The sequence below is a fragment of the Manacus vitellinus genome, unplaced genomic scaffold, assembly GCF_001715985.3.
Source record: "Manacus vitellinus isolate BGI_N305 unplaced genomic scaffold, ASM171598v3 scaffold_46_pilon, whole genome shotgun sequence".
NCBI classification, from domain to species: domain Eukaryota; kingdom Metazoa; phylum Chordata; class Aves; order Passeriformes; family Pipridae; genus Manacus; species Manacus vitellinus.
This window is the reverse complement of record NW_021940578.1, coordinates 5326347-5352846: the sequence shown is the minus strand read 5'-3', so window position 1 is coordinate 5352846 and position 26500 is coordinate 5326347. Positions and strand designations below refer to the sequence as shown.

The window sequence follows — 26500 nt, the reverse complement described above, 5'->3', positions numbered from 1 at the left end:
TTTGCATGGGCTGGTTTACAAGAACAAAACGCCTCAGTTCCGTGGAGAGCTAAAGAGAAAGAGAGGAGACAGAATAGAAGTGAGAGAGCAGAAGACAAAACAGAATGAAGAGTGTAACTGAAAGGGAGATGCTCTCAAGGCAGCAAACATGAGAGAAAGCTTGGGAGGAGAGGCAATGTGGAAGATGAAATTCTTCCACAGGAGTAATTCATAGGGTTGCTGCAGAGATGAAAAAAAAAAAAAAAAAAAGTCAGGGGAGAGTTCTGGACTGGCTAAAATCAGAATTTCAATAGGAACTATGTGAGTTTTTTATACATATGGAGCATCTGCAGTGCACTGCGGGCTGAACACGAGCCAGAGCAGCTCTGTGAGGGGCATCCACATGCAGCAGGGTTCCAAAGGCCCATCCACTGTGGTCACAGCAGTGCTCCAAGACCCCACTTTGGCCCCCTCCTTTCCCAGGCTGGGTGACATACACCCCCCAAAGGTGACTGTCCTGGCACGACACCCACCCAGAGGGAGCAACCCTGGGCTGGAGGAGGCAGCAGAGGAGCCACCAAACCTCATGGAAGCCCCAGCCATGGACACTGTCAGCATCCTGGGAAGCCAGCAGGTAAACCCAGATGGGATTTGGGAGACACAGAGGGTCAGTGCTCAGCCTTGCTCTCGCTCTGGAATAATTCCCATCAAGGAGGCACAGCATCACCCACACACTGCCCCCAAAACAGGCAGATGCATCCTGGCCAAAAGGCTTAACCACCCAAGTCACCTCGAAGCTGAGGTTCTTCAGGACATCTTCAGGGAATAATTATCCCCAAAAGCCAGAGCCTTGCCGTGTTTATTCCTGGAATGCTGGTCCTGCACCAGGAGGGCTGGAGTCACTGCTACCCACTAAACCACTGCTAAATCACACTGGTTTAGAGTCAAGAGCTTCTTGAAGATGCTGCAGGGAGGAGGGCCCCAAACCACCAGCAGGACCCTCAGTCCCAGCAGCGTGGGCTGACTGTGCCCAGCACCACCCGGCCCCACTACAACCCAACTCCCACGGGCTTTTCCCGGGAGGTTCCAAGCCCACACACATCCCAGAGCTCACCCAGGGCAATCCCACCAGTGCTAATGCAAACTGTGCCACGGCCAGACGGTGCCTGGGAGGAGCTCTGGGTTCTCCTTAACCCAAGAGCTAACAAGGGTTTTTAATCCCAGCTCCCTTCCCACCCAGACGGCCCCGGGAGGAGTCAATGCACACAAAATTCCTGATTTCCCTCAAGTGCTGTTGGGATCAAAGTGAAATGTGAGACACACACACACACACAGGGGAAAGATATCTCGGGGTCAGTCAGCTGTTGAGCTGCAGAGCAGCGTGGCTGATGGTGGCAGGGGAGAGCAAGGAGGGGACAGTCGGGATGCTCCGGTACCTGCCCAGCCATTCCAGCCCTCCTCGTGCAGCACCAGCACTCTAGGAACAAACACTGCAAGACTGTGGCTTTCTGGGCTAATTGTTTCCCTGGGAAGCCTCATGCAGATGTCCCAAAGAACAAGAGGAAATCCACTCCCACTGTCCCCTTTCCATACTTTCCCCCCCACAGAGGTGGGGACCAGAGCAAACATCCTGCTCCGCCCGGTCCCAACCTGTGTCCCGGACTCCTGAGCAAGCCCCAGAGCTGCTCCTCTGCCCTTCAACACTGAAGACTCCCCCTCCAGAGCCCCCCCCAAGTGCTGGAGCCAGTTTGCAGAGCTCAGCTGGAGTCTTGAATTTCAACTCCAGCTGGTCAGAGCGTTTTTACCACAATTAAGTATAATCAAATCACGGTGTTTTCGCTCTGACCTGAGCTGTTCCACAGAGATGCCCTGGTTTGAACTCCCCTCTTAGACAGGCAAGACTTGGATGTCTAGGATTTTTCCAAGCTGGAGCAACAGGAGATGAAGATACTCAAAACATTCGTGTTTTTCCACTCAGCTGCTGCCATTCCTCCAATTCTTTCTGCAAAAGCACTCAAAGGTTTGTTTTTTAAGCTCAAAGTGCAGCAAAGAGCAGCATCCTGGGCAGCTTTGCTTTGAACCCTCCTGTGAGGAGCTGATGGGAAACAAGTCCTGGAGCTAAATTCTCAGACTGGGAGCTCAGAAATGGTTCCCAGGGTGGCAGGAGCAGGTTCTCAGGCCTGGGTTTTTTTTGCAGGGCTTCCCAGAAGCCAGGTGGGCAGGTGCAGTGGGTGAGCTGAAAGGGACTTCCCCAGACCTCAGGAGAGGCCTGAGCTTCGACAGGGCTCAAGGGAAAACAAAGTTTTGGAGGTAAATTTGGTCTGTGCTCTCTACAAAAATCCTGCCAGTGCTCAGCAGACAGGATATACAAGAACCAAGATGTGGGAAGAGCAGGAAGTCCGTGGGACACGACAAAAAAAGTGGGTTTATCAAAGCAAGTGAAGCAGCTGCCAGATGCCAAAATCAGAATCACATCCACCCTGAGCAACACTTTTGACCCACCTGAGATATCAGTAACTCAAGGTCACCTCGTTTTCCTCAACAACACCCCCTGGACAGGTCTCCACCAGCCTGGAGAAATCAGATCCACCACGCAGGGAGAGGCTGTCCTTTGTTTTCCAGCCCTCTCCAGCCCCCAAAACCACACACAGCAGCCAGGCTGAGCCCACCTGCCATGCCTGGTGAGCTGTGGGGAAGAGGAGGGTTGCTTCATCAAAGGAATAAGCTCAGCAGCAAAGGATCTCAAAGAGGGGAGTCCCAGGAAGAATCAATCTGCTGCCTGACACCAGGGAGGGTTCACAGAGCAGGGGATAAAGATAAGCCACCTATATTTTTATGGACCTGCAATTTAAGCACAGAGGAAAGAGTTGGGACATGCCCAGCTTTTGGCACCTCCAGCCCCCTTGCACAACAGCTTGGGAGCAGCACCAAAAACCCTTCTGGTGGTGCTGCACTTGAGGGAATGATCAGAGACATGTCCACCTGCCCCAGCTCTACGGCAAACTCAGGGTACTGGGACAAAAACTTGATCCCTCCTCATCTCCCACTGGCCTTAAGGGACATCAGAGAATAGAATCACAGATCCTGGGAGGCTGCTCTGAGATCTCCACACAACCTCTTCTCCTTCATCCTTCACCACAAACAGGAACCTCCCCAGCTCACATCAGCGCGTGCAAAAAGAGCCTCCTAAAAACCCCAGCAGGAGAGAGAAACCTCCCAAATATTTGCTCAGGTTTAACTGAAACAACCACAGACACTCATCTTTCTCCTGCCTCCCTCCCCACGAGGTGCATGGAAGGAGCAGGGCTGACACCTTCCAAGTTCATTATAAAATATTTTATATATATATATATTTTTTTTTTAGAAAGCCTCCAGTGCTCTTCCTGCTCACAAACCCCACTCTGGGAGCCCCTCTGCTGATCCAGCTCCCTCCCAAGCCCCAGAGTTGGGTCATTTACCCCTGTCAGCGTTCACAGCTGGAAAAAGGGGTTATGGCCTCTCTGCTGCACATCCAAGGGGAGGAGGGAGCCAAACCCGCCTGTTTATTTGTTGTCTGTGCAGAATTCCTGCATTCCTTCCCATGTTTGCTCATCTGCTCTCAGGACACACTCAGAGCCCAGCAAAGGGCTTTGGGGGCACCACATTCTCCCCCCCTGGGCTTGGAGCTCCTGCTGGAACCAGGACAAGCATAAAGAGGGGAAGAGGGAAGGCAGGGAGTGGGTTATTACAGAGTATTTTCAAGGTGGCTGAGGAAAAAGGGAGAAAAAAAGATCAATTCTCCCCAGATCTGCTTTTCACAGAGGCACAACTCCACACCTGGATACCTAAAACTGGTTCTAACTTATTTTTACCATGGAGAAGCACGATTTACCTCCAAGCAGAATTTGTCTGGCTTCTCAGATCCCTTCAGGAGTTCATCCACAAGGCTCCAAGCAAGCAAGGAAGCTCCAAGACACAGGAAGCCAGGGGTGGCTGTGATGAAGAACAGGCCTTCACCACAGCATTAACCCGTTAACTTATTAGCTCTAAACCCACGGGGAGAATCTAACTCAGGTGGGAGCAGCCTAAATTCCCTGGGGAGTGCCTGCCATCCTGTCAGGACAGGACCTGCCATGGGGATGCTCCAACCACAACGCAGAGAGGACTGGAAACGCATCAGATCTGGAGTAAAATGAGCATAAAATGACTTTGCTTGGGAGACACTGGTTGTGTGACAGCAAAGTCACTGCCAGGCACTGTCCCCATGACAAGAGTCCGCAGACCAGAGCACCAGGAACTGGGATTAGCTCAGCTGGTCACAGCATGGTGCTGATAACACCAAAGCTGTGGGTTTGATCCCTGCAAGGGCCATCCACTCAAGAGCTGGACTCGATGGTCCTTGTGGTCCCTTCCCACTCAGAATATTCTGGGATTGTGTCCTTCATTTCACAGCTTCATCACATTCCACCTCTGCCTGTCCAACATGCAGATAGGAGGAATGAATCAGACTTACTGGAACCTGGAACTTTCTGTGACTCTGCCCTGGACACAGGTCGAACAGCAGGGTTGATCCTCATCAACCAGCACCAACGAGGTCACAGAATCCCAGAACCCCCAAGGATCATCAAGACCAACCTTTAACCCTGCACAGGCCCAATTCCAGGAGTGCCTGAGAGGCATCATCCAAACAGATGACAGATCTTGAGCTCTGGCACCCTTGGGGCCATGCCCACTGCCCTGGGGAGCCTGTTCAGCGCCCGACCACCCTCTGGGGAACAAACTTTTTCCTGAGATCCAACTTAAACCTTTCCCTGGCACAACTTCGGGTTCTGCCACAGAGCAGAGATCAGTGCCTGCCCCTCCTCTTCCCCTCACGAGCAAGCTTCAGCCTGCAACGAGGTGCCCCCTCAGCCTCCTCTCCTCCGGGCCGAGCACACCGAGCACCCTCCGCCGCATCCACGAATCCCCCCGAGCCCGACAGCTCCCGGATCACCCCCGGGACGGCCCAGGCCCCTCAGCCTCACCTTCCACGCAGTGCTCCACCTCCTCCAGGTTGCGCAGGGTGATCCTCATGAGGCTGGAGTTGAGCATGAGCTCGTTGCGGTGGGCGGGCCACAGGTACTGCGGGGCGGGGTTGACGAAGAAGATGCGCGTGTCCCCCGTGGACACCTGGTTGTCGCAGATCAGCGGGTCCCCGAAGCCGCCGATGACCACCTTGTTCCCCCCGTCCAGCAGGATCTCGTGGGTGACGATGTCCTTGCCCTTCAGGTAGCGCCAGACTCTCACCTTGGGGGGAGAAGGAGAAAGGAGAAGCTCGTGAGGGCGTCTGGCGGGCGGCGCTCTCCGACCCGGCTCTCGATTTTTCAGCAGGGATCATTTCATCGGCTCTGAAAGCACAGAATGTGTGGGCAAAAGCCCTCTGCTGCAGGTCTCCCTGGCTCCTGAGGAAATCTCAGTATGGAGGGAGAAGAAAGCACTTCTGATTGGGAAAAAAAAACAAAGGGAAAAAAAAAAAGGCTTTGAAAGGAACGTTAAGTGGCTGGAAGTGCCAGCTGGGCTGCAGAGCTAAAGAGAGTGCTGTCCATCTGAAGTGCAGCACAGGAGCCTCAGACTAGGGCAGGAGGAGGCAGGTGGGTTGGGTGGAGGGAAAGAAGGGAGTTTGGTGGCTCTGACAGGCCGCTGGTACCTTGGGAACACAGAGGCAGAGCGGATAATGTTGCACGCAGAAATGTCAAAGTTAACTCACGTTCCTCTAAATTACTAAATAAAACCATGGCAAGCTGGATTTGGTAAAAGGCACAGAGGGTTTGGCAGGAGGAGCCCATCTCCCTGTACTCATCCAAACTTCAGGCATAAAAATAAGTCCTGGCCACAAGAGTTAGCAGCCACTAAGTGCCAGTGGTTCCAGGGCAGTGCCCCTGTGCTCCAGTGCCAGCTCATCCCCCTCTCTGCAGCAAACTGCCCAAAAGAAACACCCACCCAGGAGGGAAGCAGCAGCTCTCAAATGAACCTTGGTGCACACAGGACACCAGAGGCACGTCCCCATCCGCTCCTGCTGGGTCAGAAATCCCCCTGCTGCGATTCCATGGTGGGGAAACACGGCCCAGAGCAGAGCCAGCAGGAACAGCTCATCCGAGGTCTGTGCTCAGAGCAAGGGCAGCTGCTGGGAGCAGGGGCATTGCTGTGACCACAGGCATCCCTGGGCCGGCAGGCTCAGAGCTGCTCCATCACACCCTGCCATCATCTCCCCCCACCCCAAGGGCACTTCAGCACCCCGTGCCAAGCCCAGAGCAGCCAGGGAGGTGGTGGCTCAGAGATAAGGGGGCTCTCTGCTTTAAGAGCCTAATTCCAGAGGGGCAGAGGGTGGATGCTCACAGGCAGCTGGGCAGACAGGTCTCTCCCACCCTCTGGGGACACTGGGGGTGGCAGGGAGGCAGACTGTTCACACCACAGCTTCTGTGCTTGATATTGGGGTTGGGAATGGGGGCAGAATTGTTACAACCAAGGAGGAAAGCACAGAGCAGACTTTATCGCACTTGAGAACGAACCATTTCTGTAGTTCTCTGCCACTGCAGCTCAGTGGCCTCTGCCCTGCACGGCCCTTCAAGTGCATTGTGCTCCCCTGCAGGCTTCTGTGAGAGCCTTCAGACAGAGAGACTCTTCCTCTTTGCCAAACACCTCCATCCCATCACTCGGTGACTGCAGAAGACACACGCGAAGATCTGACACTGCAGAGTTCAAGCAGGAGGGTGAAAGCCTGCTGGGGGTAGGGGGAATGCAAGTCTCCTGACCTGTCATCAATCCTGTCCATTTTTGAAGCCCTAACTCCAGAATTTCAGGGGAGTGAGCTCGGCACTCAGTCCTGATCCAGAGGCTTCAAGGTCCACAGTGATCTTGAGCCGAAGTCCTGCTCGCTGTCCCTGCCACAATTAGGAGCAGGTAGCTACAGGGAGACATTCCCTGGAGGAACAGGGCCATTCCCACTGCCACAGGAGCAGGCAGGCTGGGGTCAGACCCTCCTGCTCAGTGCCAGACTCACCTGTCAAGCAGGAAAAGGGAACAGATTTAGTGTTGCCTGTACTCTGCAAGTACAAATGAAGGTTAAGAACAAAGTTTAAGAATGTATTTCATTCTCAAATCCTCCTATTTCTCACACCTCCTCCTCGAGGTGTAACATTTGTCCTCCTTGGAGAAGAAGCCTGGATTTATGGGTCTCAGCTCCCATCCAGCCCAGCAAGTCCTGCGATGCAAACAGCAATATATTATCCAAACTACAGCTCCATTTACCGGGGTGAGCCCTGCTCTCCTGCATGCCTGAGCTCAAAAACCACCCCAGGTATTAAACAGGGCTGTGACAGCTCCTCTCTGGAAGCTGCACATGCCTTAGCTGCTCCCAGGCATGGAGAGGTTTGCTGCAGACAGGTTACCCACGTGTTCTCACACTCATCTGTCTGCCAGCCCGAGGGGAGTCAGCACCCCGTGGGTGCTGAGCCATTCCACAGCACCAGAGCTCAGGGAATAACTCACACTCCAGGATATGTGAGCCCTGCCCAGCCCAAATCCAAGCTGCTGGGCAGGGGGAAGGAGAGGGACAGGGAGAGCAGTGCCTTCAAAGCCACGGGGGGTTGGAATGAGATGGTCTTTAAGGTCTACAACTTCCTCAGGAGGGGCAGGTCTGATCTCTGCTCTGACCAGTGACAGGATCCAAGGGAATGGCTGGAGCTGTGGCAGGGCAGGGTTAGGTTGGGGATCAGGGAAAGGTTCTTCCCCCAGAGGGTTGTTGGGCACTGAACAGGCTCCCCAGGGTTTGGTCACGGCCCCAAGGCTGCCAGAGCTCCAGGAGGGTTTGGACAGGGTGGGATTGTTGGGGTGTCTGTGCAGGGCCAGGAGTTGGATTTTGTGATTCTATGACTCTAAGATCCCTTCCAACCCAAACCACTTCACAGTTCTCTGAAGAAACCTGCACAGCCCTGCCAGCAGCAGCTCCGCTCTTGAGAGAGAGATGGCACCCCACCAGCACTCAGATGGCAAGGGGAGCTGGGACAGGCAGCTTCCCTCCCCTCTGATCCGACAGGGATCCCACCATCCACACTGACATCTGCTCCACCACACGGGGCAGCCCCTTCAAAGAGCCTTTTTGGGGCCACCCGCAGCCGTGGCACCCCGGCTGAGCAGGGTCCTGAGGAGCACCAGCCTGTGCCAGCACCAGCCTCCTGCCTCCCCAGCAGGGACCAGCTGTTTCTCCAGCGTTTCCCAGCAGCTCGGCTCCCCGTGGTTGTGCTTCTCTCCCCGCAGTCAAGTCAAGACACCTTCCTCAGCCCCCACCTCCTCCTCCTCCTCTTCTGCCCTCCTCGCGCCCGCAGGGCAAGGCGCTCTGAGAGGTGCACGAGCAACCGGGGTGAAAAACCAGGAATACAAAGGAGACAAAAGGGAGGAAAGGGAAAAAAATAATAATAAAAACAAATAAAAAAAAAAAAATACAAAATACACCAGGCAGGCAGAAAGCACAGCCCGAGGCTGGTGCTGCAAAAGGTGGATGTGGGGCATTTTCACAGCTAGGGCTGAGGGGGGGAGAAAGGCTCAAGCCCACCCCACTGCTCTGCAGCAGATGGTAATTTGAGTTAATTGGCACGGCTGTTCCAGTCAGACACTTCAGAGCCAGGCCACAGCACTCACAAGCAACATCAGAGTCCAGCAGCTTTCTCCCCACCCTTCTCCTCTATAATGAATGAATGGGAAGGCACCAAAGACCAAGCAATTACCTGTAGGGCATCCCATTCATCATCACACACAATTAAGACTTTGTCACCGGTGACTCACCGGCTACACCGAGGACTGGGGAAGGAAAGGAAGAGAAAGAGAGAGAGAAAACAGGGCTGTAACCTATTCCCAAGAAGTCCCTTCCCTATAGCAGACTCACTCACCCACTCCTTTGCCAGGGAGACATAAAACACTGGATTAAGACTGTTTTACAAGACTCCTGGCAGCTACAGGGAGGCAGAGGAAGAGCAGTGATAACTTTATCCCAGCAGAGCCTTGCAAGGGTGTATTTTAAGTGGGGCAAAAAAGCCCTCAGAAAGTAAAAGGATTTTTCCAGAATGCCACGGGGGGGGTCTGTGCCACAGGGAAAAGGGGACCACCTGTGCAGTGCTACCAAATTCCTGCCAGGAATATGCCTCGAGAAATGGTTTTGTAGAGCAAGATGAGAAGTTAGAGCAGTCTCCTCTTGCAGATGTCTGGATGGACAGCAGGAAGAAGGGTCATCATTAGATTTTTGGTAGTTCTGGGAGATGAAGACCAGCATCAGCTTCACTCTGCCCAACCCTTCCCTCCCTGACCACATCCCACCCCTCTCCCCCTTTTTGTCACTCTCAGCTGCCCTTTCCCCAGGAGCTCCCAAACCCACCTCCCCCAGCAACTTCCACATCCCCCCCAGCCTGGAGAACAGCCACAGTTACCCCCCAAAATAGGGGCTCCATTGTCTGGAACAGGATCCACATCCTTTTTGACACTTCCTATGGCACATATAGAACCTGGGCTTGTCCTATAAATAGGAGCTGCCTCCATAAATATCAGGTCAGCCCAGAATAAGGCACATCAGAGGGCTCAGAGCAGGAAGGACAAGGCCAACACAGAGGATGAGCAGCAGCACCAAGAGCTCGGGAAGCAGAGTGCCTGTTCCCTTGTCAAACCCCTCGGAGCAGCAGCACATCAGCCAGTTCCAGGGAGTTCTGTCAGCCTGTTCTTCCCTTTTTCATCTCCTCTCCCAGCACATGAATGGCTGATAGCTATTTATGGGTGTTTATCTAACATTAACTTCACATTTCTCCCGAGTTGTAATGTGCTTATCTTCATCTATCAAAGGCTTCAGCTGGGAGGGTTTGGAGTTTAACTGGGAAGAACAATACCCCAGTGCAGCACTCGCAGATATCCACATGCCTGCTCCCTCCCAGACCACCCAGCACCAGTAACACTCACTATTTTGGGTGTGGGCCCCAGGGAACTCCCACCACACACTTGGCCCTTGCCTCTCCTCTGCAGATAAAGAAGAACCTGACAGGAGATAACTGCGGGATCTGGAGGTAACCCCAGGGAATGACAGTGAAGAATTACACCTGAATTTCCTCACCAGCCTCTGTTCCTGGGCTTATCCCAGTCCCACAGGGCAGTAGGGTCCGTGTGAGGGCAGAGCTCAGGTTTAATGCCCAAAGTGCCCTGTTGGAATTCAGGTGTCTGATGTCAAAAAAAACCAAAAAACAAACCAACAAAACAAAACAACCATCCCAAATCAAACTCCAGGCATGCCTAACCCGGCATCAGCAGAATCCAGAGCAATTCCAACACTCTGGGAGATCTTGGAGTGAAACAAGCCAACAGCTGCTGCAGAGCTACTCATTTACAAGTCATTATAGTTAGGGGAGATTTATCTGCTTTCAGGTCCTTAAGACACCCCAAGTCCCATTTCAAAGCTTTTTTTTCCCTGCAAACACACTATGAAATGCCATTAAAAATGCCACAGAGCAGGCTGATGTGCAGGAAAAGGGCCTGAGGAGCACTGTCCTATGAAGGGTGCTAAATGTCACAGCCTGACCAGGGATGGGATGGGCACTTCCATCTAAGGCAGGATAGAAGGTTTTCCTCCTTTCACTTTCTCTTACAGGACTCCAGGACCGAAAGGGGATCTTGGGAGCACGTTCTGGCCTTTCAGGTGCTGTTACAACACTAGGAATGGGCAGGAGCAAAATCCCACCATTAACTCTGGAGTGAGTAGCACGAGCATTGCTGGGGTGGCTCAGGGAAAGGCAAGAGATTCCCTTCCCGAGATAAGGAATGCCAACTGCGTTCACATAAAGCCACCGCGGGCAGCCCAGGTTTCCTCCCTGGCTGCTCCAGCTCGGGCTGGATGGATTGCACCTTCCAAAGGCAGAGAGAGCTGCTGAGCCAGCAGGTTTTCCCATCGCGGCGTTTCCTGGCCCAGGGTCTCGCTCTGATGCGGCGAGATGGTTTTACACCAGCCAGACACCTCGCTGCGCTGCGAGCAAAGAGCCTCGTTTTTCAGACGGGCATTTCTGCCTCATCGCCAGCCTCCCTGGACCACCTCCCTCGTGGCACCCCTGCCCCAGCCTTCAGGTGGCCACATCCACCCACCATCTGTGCCCGGCGCTGCCGCAGGACACCGGCTGCGAGCAGCAGCTCATTAATTTTCCACGTAGCACCCAGGACGTGCCAGACACTCCGCAAACATACGGTCCCTGCTCGAGCCTGGAGGGTCTGTGATCTAATTTGCGAGGTACAGATTGTTCCGCGCGCGGGGCAGAGCAGGCGGGAGGCACCGGGCACCAGCTGGGCGGGCAGAGGCTGCTCGGCTGAGAGAGATGCTCCGGAACACGGGGCAACACCGCGGCGTGAAGTTCGCCCTCCCCTGCCCCGGCAGAGCTCTCCCACCAACGCACCGCTGAGCATCACCCCAGGCCCTGCTTAGCACCAAACCACAGGCAGGAACCGCAGGATTTATTTTTTTTTTTTGTTTTAAGGATGGATCAAATGGATGCGTAAAAGAGGATCGGGGGGGAGGGAAGAGGAAAAGGCAGCGTAGCAGCATGTCCTTGCAAGTGAGATTCCTGCCCCGGGAAGGGTTAAGCCATCCAGCACGTTTTCTGTCAAGCAGGCGGATGGTATTTCAGGTTGCTCAGTACTTCACCGTCTCTCAGCTTAGGGGGGGAGGAAAAAAAAAAAAACCATAGCCAGAGGCCAGATTCGTAGTTAAACAATAGCTCGAGCTGGAGGAACTCAAGATGCTGCTAAAGTAAACAGGGAGCCCTGGGGTAGAGGCGGCGAGCGGCTCCGAGCACCTTCCCGGCAGCCCAAACCCTGCCAGAGAGAAAGTTGGGAACCGGCTCCCGCATCACGGCACGGAGGGAAATGCCCATAAAAAGCAACCTTGAGAGATTTCCCCCTCGACACAGCTGCGGGAGCGACTCCGCAGTCTAAAAATACCTAATTACACCCCAAAGCCCCGGCGCACACAATCAGAACCACATGCGCCCTAAACCCGGCCGGCGCCCGTCGGGAGAGGGGGGAGGGGGTGAAAGTTCCCCCCGGCACCCCCCTTACCTTGCAGGAGTAGGTGTGGTGGACCGGGTCCACGTTCATGATCTCCTCCACCGTGCCCGTCAGCACCACGTTGGCCTCCTCCTCCCTCCGCTCCAGCTCCCGCTCGGGGCAGGTCGCCAGTCCCAGTCCTAATCCCAGTCCCAGCAGCGCAAGCAGCGCCGGGCACCGTCCGCCGCTGTGCCCCCTGGCCCCGGTCGCGGTTCCGCTGCCGGCCCGGTCCCGGTCCCCCGACGGCGCGGGCAGACAAAGCGGCCCCGCTCGCAGGCGCAGGGAGAAGGGCTACTTTTGTTCGAGGAGGTGAAAAGGAGGAAAGAAAGAGAGGAGGGAGGGAGGCAGCGAGGGGAGGGGAGAGCAGGGGAGGGGAGAAGGAGGAAAATCCCAGGAGGAGGAGGAGGAGGAGGAGATATCTCTCCGTGAAGCCGCGGCCGGCGAGCAGCGCTCGGTCCTCTCTGCCTTGCCCCTGTAAGAAAGCCCGCAGATTTGCATGCAATCTGAATTGCTGATAAGGAAGGGAGCGGGGGCAGGGGGGGAGAGGAGAGAGGGAGGGGGAGAGAGAGAGAGAAAGGGAGGAAGGCAGCGCGTCCGCCCGCCCTGCTGCCAGCTCTTATTGCGGAGCTGCCGCGAACGCCACCCCCAGGAAAAGGGAGCTCGCCTCGGGTTAATGGATAATCAGCGCCGCAACGTGAGGAGACTTTTAAAGGTGTAGGGACCGCAGCCGGCCCCGCTGCCCCCCCAGTATGAGCGACAGCTGGAGCCCAGCCCCGTCCCGGGGTCCCCTCCCCCGCGGGGGTCGGACCCCGGCGTTTCCACCCCCCTGTTTCGCCCCTGGGGGCTGCCACCAGGGATGCTCCCGGTTTTCCCGTGGGGAAACTGAGGCGGGGTTGGTCCTGCTCCGGAGAGATGCGACGAGCGCTCCATGCCGGGGCAAACCGAGCCACCCACGCCTGGGCCATCACCCGCTCCCCGGGGTTCCCAGGGGGAGATGGGGCTCGGGGAGAGGGGCTCGGGGGGTACCCCGACCACAGAGCCACCCACCCTCCCGTGCAATGATGGAATCGCGGGATCACGGAATGGTTTGGGTTGGAAGGACCTTAAAGATCACCCAGTCACAACCCCGGTGCCAGCGGGCAAGGGACACCTTCCACTAGCCCGGGTTGCTCCAAGCCCCGTCCAGCCTGGCCTTGAACACTTCCAGGGAATGGGGGGTGTCTGCCCCTGGAGCACCGTGACCTCCCGCCCCGGCTTTTCCCCGGGGAACTGGACGGCAATTTTTCCAGATGTCACGTGCAATTACTGCAGATATAAAATGAAAAGTTAAGTGGCACCAGGGGAGGGATATTGTTTCTCCCCTCCATAAATTAGCCGGCCCCCAGAGGCGATTTACAAGGCTGTTTTACTTGATGGCCCTAAACAAGTCCCGTTTGTGACCCAGGGTGAATTCCCAATCCCAGGGTGAAGTTTAACCACGCCAGTGCCACCCTGCCAGGAGAGGGATGACACATGATGTGCCCCCTGTGTCCTTCCCTGATGAACATGTTTCAGCACACAGCAGCATCCTGCCCTCAGCAGCTCTGCATCCCCATCCTGCTCGTGCCCTAAATTCTGAGCAGCCTTGTTTGTGCTGTTTGCTCCTGCAACTGTGGATGTGCCAATCCTTTTTGTCTCCCCTGGAACAGAAACAGGATTTAGCTACGAGATAGGAATAAATGAATCTGAGTGCTCAAAACGCTGTCCAAGCCTACCTTCTACCCTGAGGAGGATGAAACACCAGAGATCACATAAACCTGGAGGTATCCCAACTGCTGGGTGGTTCACAGAGAAGGCAAACTGTGCATTTTCTGTCTTAAACCAGGCACTTGGCATTCCCACGGTGACTTTGTCTCAATGCTGGGGCTGTTCTTGTAAACCCCACGCCCTCTCCCAGCTCTCATTCCCCTCAAAGCTCCCATTCCTGCCCCATAAATCTGGGTTCCCAGCTCAGCACTGAAGGAAGGCTGCCTGTTCCAGAGCATGAATTATTTTATCACCTCGGTGAGGGCTTCAGAGAGATGGTTTTCAGAAGAAAGTGGCCCACAGTGCACTCAGGCCTTCACCTGGCAGGGTGTAACTCTCCCAAAGCTGCCTGTAAAACCTCAGGGACCATCCTGTGACAAGAAGGTGCCACAGGGCAAAGCGACCTGAAGCAGGACACACAACATCACGTTTTCTTACCAAAAAAACTTCCCCAAAAAAGCATGATTTCTGGCTGAGCTGCAGTGGGAAGACTCCCTCCATCCCAAGCCAAGCCCAGGCCCTGCAATCAGCCCCGTGGAGGTTCCTCACAAAGGGCTCCATTACTACATCACTGCTCCTACAAACTCCAGCAATCAGCTAAAAATATTTCACGCTGCCTGGCAGATTATTTTTTTTTCCCCCCTGTTTTAATTATTAATTTTTATTGTATTCCTCGAGCGCTGCTCGACTGTAAATCACAGGAACAACCTCAGCTCGGGGCTGGAAGAAACCAGCTGTGACACTCTGCTCCAGCACTTTGAGGAGAGGAGAGGGGAAGAATTATTTACACTGTGTTTGTACTATTTTCTGTTTGTTAGTTCTCTCCTTTTAGCCCCACCCCACCATCTGCTTTCAAAGCTGTGAAGGGAAAAATGGATTTCACAGGCTGCTTTTTTTTTTTTTTTTTGATGTATTTGCCCCCAATCTGGTGGGTTCTTTGAGTGGACTTACTCAGCCTTGTAGGCTTTTTTGGGGGAGGTGAGACACGAGCAGCCTGGGATCTCAATCTCCTCGTGCAGGTTTAATAGAGTTCAAAAAAGAGAAGGGTTTTCCAAAGGAAAGCAGGAGAGGGAGAGCAGCTATTATTTCCTTCTGTCAAACTCTGAAAAAGCCCTCTGTATAAATTAAACAATGAAAAACAAAAAAATGTTATTTTCAATTCTATGTCATTACAGTCAACAGAATCATAATAATGCACCTAGAATTTGTGTCTACAACATATCAGGTATGCATTTTTGGGAAAAGAGAAAAATGAAAAAAATATGACATTCTAAGCTTGTTAAAAGGGTAATGGTCCCATATTTTTTTATTACAGGTTAGCAAAACCAAATCCAATGGATTACAATAATTACATGTTATTTGAAAAATTAAGTAGTGAGCACCTTTTTAGGGACAACCTGCACATCCCCACACCTCACACTGATAAGAGGAGAAACGGGCCAAGAAACTGATGGTTCTGTGGGAAAACTGGGGAAAACTCTTTGGCAAATCATTGCACAAAACAAATAAACCTTACAACTGGCAAACCCACCCCAGAACCCCAGGCTTTGTGCTGGCCCTCGCAAAAACTCCCCTGAACTTGTTTTAGAGGCAGCTCTGAAAAAATCCAAATATCTTACAAAACCCACAAGGAACGACACAGTGTTTGCTGTGAGGAGTTTGGATGGAAATTCCAAGGTTTTTTTAAGGGGAAGGAGGGCTAAAATTTGGGGAGAGGAGAGGGAGGGGGTGCTCTGTGACTGTCCCCCTCGGGTGGTTTCACAAAACCCCCTGGGGCTGTGGGACCCTGCCTGGCACTGCTCAGCTGAGCCACCCTGACCTGCAGACACCTGTTTTTCTCCCAGCTCTGGGGGGATGTCCAGGGTTATTTCTCACACATCTCAAGTCAACTTTCTGGGCCAGGCTTCTCTCCTCATCAGGGCTTTCCCCTCCAGCAGTGGCAGCTGTCACATTTTCGGCAGGATTGTAATTTTTTTTTTATTTTTTTTTTTTTGGAGTCCTTTGAAGATTTTTTTTTTTTCTAATTTTAACAGCTCATGAACTTCTTTCAGGCTGGGGCTGAGCAACCCTGCCAAGGTCTCTCATTTACTGCGAGTTCTTGCCTCTCCAGAAGGGCTGCACAGACACTCCTGCTGCACTCAGCATTTTACTGCAGCATCTCTCCACTCTTTGACCCTGAAGCACTTCCCTTTCGTGGTGTTTGTTGTCACAGCTCTCAGCCAGGGCTGTCACAAGGGTCATACCTTCATCCTCCAGCTCCTCTTGGTGTCTGTGGGCACTTGCTGAGAGCAGATCCTTTAGGGTGTATCAGGTGGGGTATCCAAGAGTCACAGTATCAGTGACTGTGGAGTAAATCCCTCTGCCTTTGAGGGTTTGGAACTTGATGAAAATGGGATGCAGGTTGCCCAGAGAAGCTGTGGCTGCACTGGAAGTGTCCAAGGCCAGGTTGGACAGGGCTTGGAGCAACCTGGTCTAGTGGAACCTGCCCCTACCCATGGCAAGGGGTGGGACTGGATGATCTTTAAAGTCCCTTCCAATCCCAAACCGTTCTTTATTCTGGGATTCCGGGCCCAGAGCAGAGCCCATCCCTCACACTGCTGTGGCACACACACGTCAGAGCAGGAAACCCACAGGATTTCAAGCCAAGCCTTTAAAGCAAATAAAAGCCCTGTGTGAATACCCTGGCCAAGCAAAACCCGGCCCCGCCGCCGGTCGGAAATGCTTCCCCAGGGGTGAGAAACCTTGTCCCCATTCCTGCTTGGGCTGGCCCCTGGTTCCCTCACTGGTTGTCTCTACACCCCACTGGCTGGTTTTTCTGCTCCATCTCTGATAAGCTCCAAGACATGTTTTAATGTGCTTTTCTTCCCCCCCCCTCCCTCCCTTTCTCTTTTAAGTTAATCCCTCTCGGTGGTTTCTGACATTGTCAAATGTCTTTTGTGTACTGTTAGAAAACCTCTTGATGTAGCTACAGAGCAGCTGCTAACAAGTTGCCCCTGGGATCCTCCATCTATGAGGCTGTCTGCCTGTATAATGACTTTCAAATAAGTAAATCTATTAATGAGATCTCAGTGGGAGCAGCTCCCTGTCAGAGGACCCACACGCAGAGGCCTCATCCCACTTTGGCCACGATGCAGCATCCAAGTGGAGTGACAGAGAGCTGCTGTCCCCCTGCAGGGGTGAGGGACAGGACCCATTGGATCAGTGACTGGTGACCTGCAAAGCCCTTTCCCCTTAGTTAAGGGGGAAAACAAGGAGCACGTGGGGATCTGTCACATCCTCCGGACACAAATTCAATTCTTCCTCCCCGAATCGGCCTTAAAAATGTAAAGCTAATCTTCTGAAATGTCAGTTTTGCCCCAAGATTTAGGAGCTGCTGGCATCCAAGCTCTTCTCCACAGCGTGATCCTAAACCCTCAGCTTTAAAAGCAGGAAATTATGCTGAATTTGCACATGTTCACGTGACTCCAGGAGTCTGAGCATAAAAACCCCAAAACCACTGAGTGTTATGTGCTGTAATAACAGGGTAGGAGGAATTCAGCCTGGTCTAGGATGGCATGAGATGAAGGGTTGCAGTCAGGCAGGGAAGAGGGTTTTTTGTGTCCATATCCAGCAGATCAGAGCGACACACACTCATATAGGTGCCACCTCGCTGCCTTGTAGTGGCCATGAACCTCCAGCATGGTTTAGGACTTAACCTAGCAACCCCTCAACTTGGGGACAAAAGCACCCAGTGAACCACAATGACTCTTTTAATCAAAAAAAAAAAAAAAGGAAAAAGTAAAAAGGAAATAAAAAGGAAAGAAGCAGAAAGAAAATTCAGCGTGAACTTCGGGGCAAATGATCCCCCATTATCAAATCCCATCTGAAAAAGTGCACGGGGCTAATTGAATTACTCTTGCTGGATTTCTGTGTAGCCATGAAGGCTTCTTAATGTGGATTGATAGCATAAATCTGTTCTCCATTGAGGGAAAAAGTGAACACTGGCCCCTGACATCTATCTCTCTTTCCAGAAATCCCATCTAACTGGACGTCTCCCTAGGCCACTTCCAGGAGAAAGATGTCTCTATCCATTACCCCTGACACGCAGCAGCAAAAGGAAGTGAGGTCCGTTCACATCTAATTACTCCCACTCCTGGATTTATTACAATCATGCCAGGATTAATTGAGAAAGTAAAAATGCTTAGCTGGGTGATCAATCTTCCCCGAGTTACTTTACCTTGTCGCCCACTAATAACTGTAAAATAAAAATGCCCACCCCCCTCAATCCCCCCCTCTCGCTGCATCTCGGCAAATGGATTTCTCTAATACATTGCTGGGAATCCTTAAAAGGCATTTGAAAGCAGTAAGGAGACAAATTGGATTAGCTGGAGAGAAAGTGCAACCAAAGCGATTTTTTCATCCCCCATACAGCAAAAAATTTCAGCTCTCCAAGTGCTGGGAGGGTGACAAGAGAGAGGGCCTGGGCTCCTGGACACTGGTGGTGGGGTTTGACATGAAAGGCACAGCTAGAGCAGTGTGGGGCTGAAGAATATTCTGAGTAGGACACAGAGAGCCTTTCCTGCTTTAGATGCCAGGTAATTTTTGACCCCAGAGACACGTGTTCTTACATAAGGGATGCTGGGGGTTTTGCCCAGCTCGAGCTGGATGTACCCAGGCTCTGCTCTCATCTCATCACTTCCCATCATGGGGCTCCCTGGGCTGCCCCAGTTTGTCGTCAGCTATTTTGGTTTAGATTTCCCACCTGGAAAGGCCCATTTTTTCCCCAGATGTCCCCTCCCTGTGTCAAGGCAACTTGGGGGATGTTGCTGTCTCTGAGATCAGAGGTCTCCCCACGTCAAATTTGGTTCAAACTCTATTACAGGAAACACGTGGTGCTGACGACCCATCCCTGTTCTTTTTGTCAGAGAGAAATATAGAATCATGGGATGGTTTGGAAAGTTCTTCTTGTTCTACCCCCTGCCCTGGGCAGGGACACCTTCCACTAGCCCAGGTTGCTCCAAGCCCTGTCCAACCTGACCTTGGACACTTCCAGGGATCCAGGGGCATCCACAGCTTCTCTGGGCAACCTAGATCCCGTTTCCTTCTGCCACAAGCTCTTTAAAACAACAGGAATTTGCGAGCTCCCACAGCCAGGGCTGTGCCACTTCCTACCAGTGGCACCCCCTGCCCTGTGGAACACGCTGCCCTCAGAATTTGGGGGGTGCCAGGGGGCCAAGGGCTGCAGGAGAGATGGGCAGCAGGCTTTGAGCCACCATCCCTGGCACTGGCAAATGCCACAGCTTTCTCCTTAATGGAAAACATGGATGGTGCTGGGAAGCAGGACTCGAGCTGAAAGGGAAGAGATTAAGATTCAGGGCATGCAGGGATCCAGCTTTTTCCTTTCTCCTGCTTTTTTTTAATTTTTTTTTTCTTTTTTTTTGGAGAAGCAAGGAGCCAAGGTTTTAACAGTCCCTCCGAGGGCCCTTGGCAACCCCTGCAAAGCTGCTGAAGCCTCTGCCCAGCTCCTCTTCCCTGAGCTCCTGTGCCAAAAGGGCTGCGTGGTGCCCGCTGAGGCAGCGGGCACAGAGGCACCCAGCCCTCCCCAATTGTGGTTTCACACTCCCCTAAACCCATTTCATACTTAAAGCAGGATTTATTGGACCAAACTCCGCAGGAGATAGAGGCTTTTGTGTTGAATTTTATCCAAAACACTTAATGCAGCTGCTGCTCTTGCCATTAGTGTGGGCACAAAAAAAAAAAAAAAAAAAAAAAAAAGAGAGAGAGAAGGAATAAAAAAAGAAAAGACATTGAAACTCTGGGCTCTTAAAAGATTTCTTCCATCTGAAAGTCAATTTCTGAGTCACACACACAGAGTGACCAGGAAATATTTCATCCTCCTGGTGCCAAGCTGAGAGAAGCCAGCACTGGGGAGAAGCTGCTTCTCACTGAATCTCCCCAAAGCTCTCCTCTGCATTCATTATTCTGCACACACACAGAGCAGGGACCGGGCTGAGTTAACCTCTTCCTGCCTGCTCTTCCCCAGCACAGCACAGCAAAGGGATGCTGCTGAGGCAGGGCAGGGCACCCAGCCCCTGGGGGAAGTCACTGCCCTTCTAAATCCCACCTTTTCCCGGTGCAAACTGCAGGGAATGCTGTCCCACGGAGGCTGGAGCTTTGTGTGAGTCCTGGTGGTCCATCAGGGCAGGAGGGAGGGCACTGAAGATGTGGGGACACACTCCCAGCTCAGGTCATGCAAGGAGAGGGGCCAGGAGAGCAGGAGCTGAGGCTGCTTTCAGCCTCCTGGCCGGGGAATGAGTGGAGTGTTGGTGAGGATCCTCCCTCCCCAGGGATGGGGCAGCCCAGGCTTTGAGCCCTCAGGCAAAGCACCTGGAGTGCACTGCCAAGGAATTGCCAGCTGAAGGTCCAGCTGTGCCCAGCAGTGTGGTTAAAGAGGCTGGATGGAGGGGGGCAGCCTGCCCTCTGAGTGCCCCTGCCCAAATGGACTCCACAGAATCCTCCTTTCCCTGGATCTGTCAGCTGGATGCCCTGCAAAGTGCTGAGCCCGAAGAAAAGGCCTGGTGTCGACAAAAAGTGACAAAGAGAGGGAGAGAGAAAAATCAGAGGGAAAAATCTCATTGCAGGGGGGTGGCACTATGTGGTGGTTTGAACCACCACAAAAATCCAAAATCCAACTTCCAGGCTTCCCTCACCCTTTCCCACAATTTTACCTCAACACTGAAGAGAAACTTTCAGGCAGACACACCTCTGTAGGGGGAAAGGGAAGGGGAGATATATACATTTATTCTACACAAAGTAAATACTGTACAAGCTAAAAGTAACTATATATATACAATATTACACACGTCTATCATCCTTCTAAGCCTCTCCCTTAATTCAGTCCAGGAGGAGCCCTTAAGGATGACCTCTAGAGGTCCCTCCCGACCCAAACCATCCCACAATTCCGTGAAGATGCTTTTCCCCTCTGACCTCCTTTGCTAATCCAGCCCGAGGTGCAGAAAGTGGGCAAAACCAGGACACAGCCTCCTTCACGCCCCATAAGCTGCTGCCCCCAAGGGGGAGCAGTCAAATCCTCCTTGGCAGGGCACAAATCTGCCTCCTGATTGCACTGCTGTGCTGAGAGACACCCTGGCAAGGTACCACCTCCTTGGCAAGGTACCACCGTCCTGCCAAGGTGCCACCGTCCTGCCAGGGCCACTCAGCTTGCTGCAGGGAGCAGGAGGAGAGCCAAGGAGCTGAACACAGCAGGGCTGGGGGCCTGAGCCTCCATCTATCCTGTCAGCTACTTAGGACCTGTCAGGGGAACCACATTCTGGCTCCCCTTTGGCAGCAACAGGCAGAGCCTTTCAATTAAACAAAGTGCTCTCTCGGTGAATTGCCGCCTCATCCATTAGGCTCCTCTGACTCAGGCACTTGCAGACTGTCTGTTCTCTGTGGTTCTTCATCTGGGAAATGGGGGAGAGGCAGAGGGAAGAGGAGAGGAGGGAGTCTGCAAGGGGAAGGACGTGAGCCCACCGTGAGAAAGCAAAGCTCAGAGCCCCGGGTGGGCTGGGCTCCTGGTCCTTGGACAGCAGAGGCAGCTCGTGGTGCAATGTCCAGGTCGGTGGGAAAGCCTGGAAGGGTTCTAAGGCAGGCAGGGAGAGAGATGCACCCGGTGCCAAGGGGAAGGCACTGCCTGTTCTTGCCCGTGGGTGCAATCCTGTGGTGTGGGTGGTGCTGAGCCGGCAGGTCCCAGCCCGGGATGGTGGCAGGGTGTGAGTGACCACACACATGAGGAGCAGCTCAGCCCCTCAGCGGGTTCCTAAAGCCCTGCTGCTCTCAGATCAGATGGCTGCTGCAGAAAACCCGAGTCCTGTTCTTTTTCTGTAGCCATAAAAGTTTTCTTTGTTAGGCAGAAGCTGGAAAACAGCTGCTCCCGAGCTGAGGGCTTGTTCAGACACATAATCCTGGCTGGGGAGCCAGGCCATTCACCAGGGAGAACAGCTCTGTGCTGGGATCTCAGAGCTGAGCAGCTCCTCATGGCCTGCCTGTGTCACTGTGCCCGTGCCAAGGCAGCCTGGAGAGGATGTGCATTCACACCCAGGCAGCCCGGGGGGGCCCTGGCAGGCAGCTGGGGGCTGGGGCACCCCTGACCTGGCACCAGCACTGCAGGGAAGGCAGCAGCCTCTGCCAGCAACAGCAGAGTGGCAAGAGTGGAGATTTGGGCAGGAAGGAGACCCTGGAGACACAGCTGAGCTGGGGCTGGATGAGCTGACTGCACCCCTGGAGCCCTGCTCCCGCTCAGAGGAGGGATCCCATCTCTTCTCTCCCCCTTCCAGGGCTGTAAGGAGCACTAGGTGAGGGTGCTGAGGCACTGGAATAGGTTTCCTAGTGAAGCTGTGGCTGCCCATCCCTGGAAGTGTCCAAGGCCAGGTTGGAGCAACCTGGGACAGTGGAAGGTGTCCCTGCCCGTGGCAAGGGGTTGGAATGAGAGGATCTTTAAGGTCCCTTCCAACCCAAACCATTCTGTGATTCCCTGATTAGAAATAAGATTCTGTGTTGCAGCGCTGTCAGATCTGGGAGTGACCCCATCTTATTAAATGGATGATCAATAAGGCAAAACCAAAGTAAAATGTACCAAAATGGACCAGAGGCAGAAGCTTTAATCCAGAGGCTTTGGTGGCAAGGAGGTTAGGGAAGCAAATCTGTCCTGCAGCTCCTGGTGTGGTAGTTCCAATCAAAGCTCAGCCCTGGGACCAGAGGTTTGCCCAGGGCTTGCTCCCAGTCTAGTCAAGCAGGATTTGTAGCAAACAACTTATTCTATTCTGGCTTTATAATTCTCAGTCAGTCAAATCCACTTTTGGAACCCATCAGTGCCCTGGATATCTCTGTGGCAAGGAGGAGATGCCTCATGGATGCTGATGGCTCCGAGGGAAGCTGCAGCAGGGCTGACCTCAACCTGAGAGAGGCTGGCAGAGCCCACCACTGCTCCCTGGCCAGGCACGAGGATTAATTGGATTTATGCTTATTATAGCAAATGTAGCCACGCCAGGCTTGCTGGGGCTGGGCCCTGCACAGAAACCAGCTCACAAGTCTCACATCCCTCTGATGTCCTGCTTCCCCTCCAGTCAAAACCAGCACCACTCCAGTCAAAAACCAGTTTAAAGCCAAACTGATCCTTCCTGAACTGGTTTTCTCCCAGCCTGGGTGGTCTGGGCAGTGTCAGCCCCTCCAGTCGTGCTGGCAGGAAAGAACAAGGGCTGTGGGGTCTGGAAGCAGCACCTCTTTCCCCTCACCTCCCACCAAAATGCTGCCAAAGCCAAGGAGAGGCATCAAAATGAACCCAATCCCGGTGCTGGCCCTGGATTGGGAATCAGAAGGAACACATGTTGTTTGCCTGCTGTGCCAGGTTGCTGTAACAAGTAACTCCAGCATCCTGGGATCTCCCTGGACCAGAGGAGACAGAACTGTCTCCAAGTGAAGTCTCCTCACTTCTATCCCACTTGTTTTCATGGAATCATGGAAAGGTTTGGGTTGGAAGGGACCTTAAAAGCTCAGCCAGTCCCACCCCTGCCATGGGCAGGGACACCTTCCACTAGCCCAGGTTGCTCCAAGCCCTGTCCAGCCTGGCCTTGGACACTTCCAGGGATGGGGCAGCCACAGCTTCTCTGGGCAACCTGTGCAGGGCCATCAGGAACCAGCACCTGTTTCAGTTTCCATTGGGACCTTCACTCCACTTCATTCCCTCCTTCAGCTGGTTCCACCAAAGGTGGGTCCCTCTCACGAGTGCTGTCCCTGGCTCAGCCAGTGCCATCTTCATTCTTTTCCTTCCTTGCAGAACTGGAAGCAAATCAAGGCTGAATATGCAGAAGTGAGGCAGGAAAAGAATGTTCAATTAAAAGCACGACGTAAGCAGGGCTGACCCAGGAGAATTAATACAGCTAAAGTAAAGGGCTGGCTGGAGCCTCTGGCAGCAGGAAAGCTGCTCTGGAATGAAATGCCATAAAACCTCACCAAGTGGGGAACAATAAGAGAGCCAAGAGGTGCTCTGATATCACTCACACTGATTGAGGTATTGACTGGCCATTGCAGCATGGTGATGGAAAAAAGGGAATCAGATCCTAAGTAATGAGTGTGCTGGCACAGGGGGAAACTCAGGAGAGGAGAAGGCAGGACTCAGGAGGATGGGAGTGTTGCTCGAGCACCAGCCCAACCTCCTTCTGCCCCAGAGCAGGATTTCACAGAGTGGGTCAGGCTGGAGGGGACCACAGTGGGTCATCTCGTCCCAGGGTCAGCCCAGAGCACGTGGCACAGGATTGTATCCAGAGGGGTCTGGAATGTCCCCAGTGAGGGAGACTCCACACCCTCCCTGGTCTCTGTTCAGTGCTGGGTCACTGCACAGCAAAGAAGTTCTTCCTCATGTCCAGGAGGAACTTCCTGGGCATCAGTTCCTGCCCATTCCTCTTGTGCCATTGCTGGGCCTGCCCCAGCAGAGCCTGCTCCATCCTCTGCCCCCTCCCTGCAGACCCTGACAGACATGGCTGAGGGCCCCTCTCAGTGGCTCCTCTGGAGGCTGAACAGCCCCAGCTCCCTCAGCTTTTCCTTGTCACAGAGATGCTCCATCCCTTCGGCATCTCTGTCACCCTCTGCTGGGCCTGCTCCTGGAGCTCCATGTCTCTCTTGTCCTGGACACAGCACTCCAGGCTCCTTGGCCCCCAGGGCACGCTGCTGGCTCAGGGAGAGCTGGTTGTCCCCCAGGACTGCCCAGATCCTTCTCCACAACCAGACAAACCCCCATCATCACCACACACGATGGCAAAAGGCACCTAAGAGCATCTCAGGCCGTCCTGAGAGCAGAGCCTGTGGCAAGCACGAGGCTCAGATCTCCCTCCAGCACTGCAGGACGGGGTTCTTGGGGGCAGATGAGGACCCCTCATCCTGGCCTTGCTTTGGGCTGCCAGGACCCGGGCACCACAGCAGGGCTGGTGCTGCACTTGTCCCTCTGGCTGCTGGCAGAGAGGGCACAGCCCCTCACGTAGCACCCAGTCCTGCTCCCTCCCTGCAGACAGGAGGTGGCTTTTCCAGCTCTGGAGCCTGGTGCTGGGCCGAGCCTGTCTGGGCTGCCATCCAGCTGCGTGGCTGGCGGGGAGACACGGAGCAGAGCATCCCTTTGTCAGCGAGCTGGGGCTCTCAGGGCCCTTTGCCTTTCCGATTAACCAGCCTGTCTCCTTGCCAGGAGCTGACCCTGCAGCCTGCCAGGCAGCCCATGTGCCATGGGTGGCCCCGAGGCTTTTGAAGTCTTGCCACTCCCAAGTTGCACCTTGCCACCCCCTCAGCACAAAGCCACTTTGTTTCTGGGCTTGACAGGGGGAGCTGCCCTCCTTCCCGGGGGTTTATCCCGGTGGGAATCACAGAATGGAAGGGACCACAGTGGATCTGGTGTGCAGGGTCATCCTAGAGGACACTGCACAGGATTGCATCCAGGTGGCTCTCCAAGCATGGAGTGGGAGGTGTCCTTGGCCACAGCAGGGGGTTGGAATGGGATGAGCTTTAAGGTCCCTTCCGACCCAAACCAGTCTGTGACTCTGTGATGAGGTTTTCCCACGGCATCACTGGCATCAGAGGTGGGATGCAACCCCCACTCTGTGCTTCTCTGGTCCCACCTGGCCCCCTCTGCTGCCCTGCAATGCCAAAGGAGTTATTTAAGCAAGCCAGGCAGGAGGTACAATCTCGAGAAAAACGCCGGTGAAGTTTCTTCCCAATTGCTCTCTTCCTTGCATGAAGCAGTGAAGAAAAGCCGGGAAGGAGCCGGGCTCGGGCAGAAAAGCACAGCCAGCCCCATCCTGGAGGAGACGGGCCAGCCCCACGCCGGGGACGGGCTGTCACCGCCTCACTCGCCCGAGTGAGAGCCTTTCCTCAGCCCTGCAGCAGCAAACTCAGGAGGAAAGTGGCCTCTCGTGGATGAAAGCTGCGGTGCACCGTGAGCCCACCGAGCACAGAGCACGGCCCTCACCCTGGGGAGTAGCAGAGGTGCCCCCAGGGCTGGCACCGTGCTCTGGGGTGAAGCGATGGAACGCAGGTCGTGCTATCAGGGACTAAAGAGGGGCGTGAGCAGGGAAAACTGGGCACTCCACGGTGCCCAACCTGAGCTGTGCATCACCCTCAGTGCCCATCGATGCCCACTCTGGCTGCCTGGCAAGAGGGGAAGCTGCAGGAGCAGGAGCAGACCTGGGAAAGGCCAGTTTCAGGCAGCCCAGCTTAGGCAGGTTCATAGAACAGTCACAAAATCATAAATTGGGAGGTTTGGATTAAATTACAGGAAGAAAATCTTCCCTGTGAAGCACTGGAACAGGTAACCCAGAAATGCCCCATCCCTGGAAGTGCCCAAGGCTGGGTTGGATGGGTTTTGGAGCAACCTGGGGTAGTGGAAGGTGTCCCTGCCCATGGCAGGGGGGGTTGGAATGAGCTGAGCTTTTAGATCCCTTCCAACCCAAACCATTCCATGATCCTGTGATTCTGTAACCCTAAGACTCAGCTTTCCCATGTCCTCAGACACGTGTGTGCTGTCAGCTCTGCTCTCCAGCACAGACCCCACTCAGGACCATCCCTCACCTCCCCGACTCCCCCCGGGGCTCCTGCAGAGCCCCCCGACCCCAGAGCACGGGCAGGGCTAAGCCGG

At 54.0% G+C, this 26500-nt stretch overlaps 1 protein-coding gene across 1 annotated transcript in view; it reads right to left on the bottom strand.

Moving 5' to 3' along the window:
• AGRN (agrin) overlaps positions 1-18527 on the bottom strand; it is a 117797-nt gene extending 99270 nt beyond the window's left edge. Inside the window, exons 1-3 of the mRNA XM_029962403.1 lie at positions 18453-18527; positions 12073-12351; positions 4983-5244 (exon numbers count right to left, since the gene is read on the bottom strand). Of these exons, the coding sequence (XP_029818263.1) occupies positions 4983-5244; positions 12073-12351; positions 18453-18527 (616 nt within the window). The remainder of the gene's footprint in view (positions 1-4982; positions 5245-12072; positions 12352-18452) is intronic.
• Between the last annotated feature and the right edge of the window lie 7973 nt (positions 18528-26500).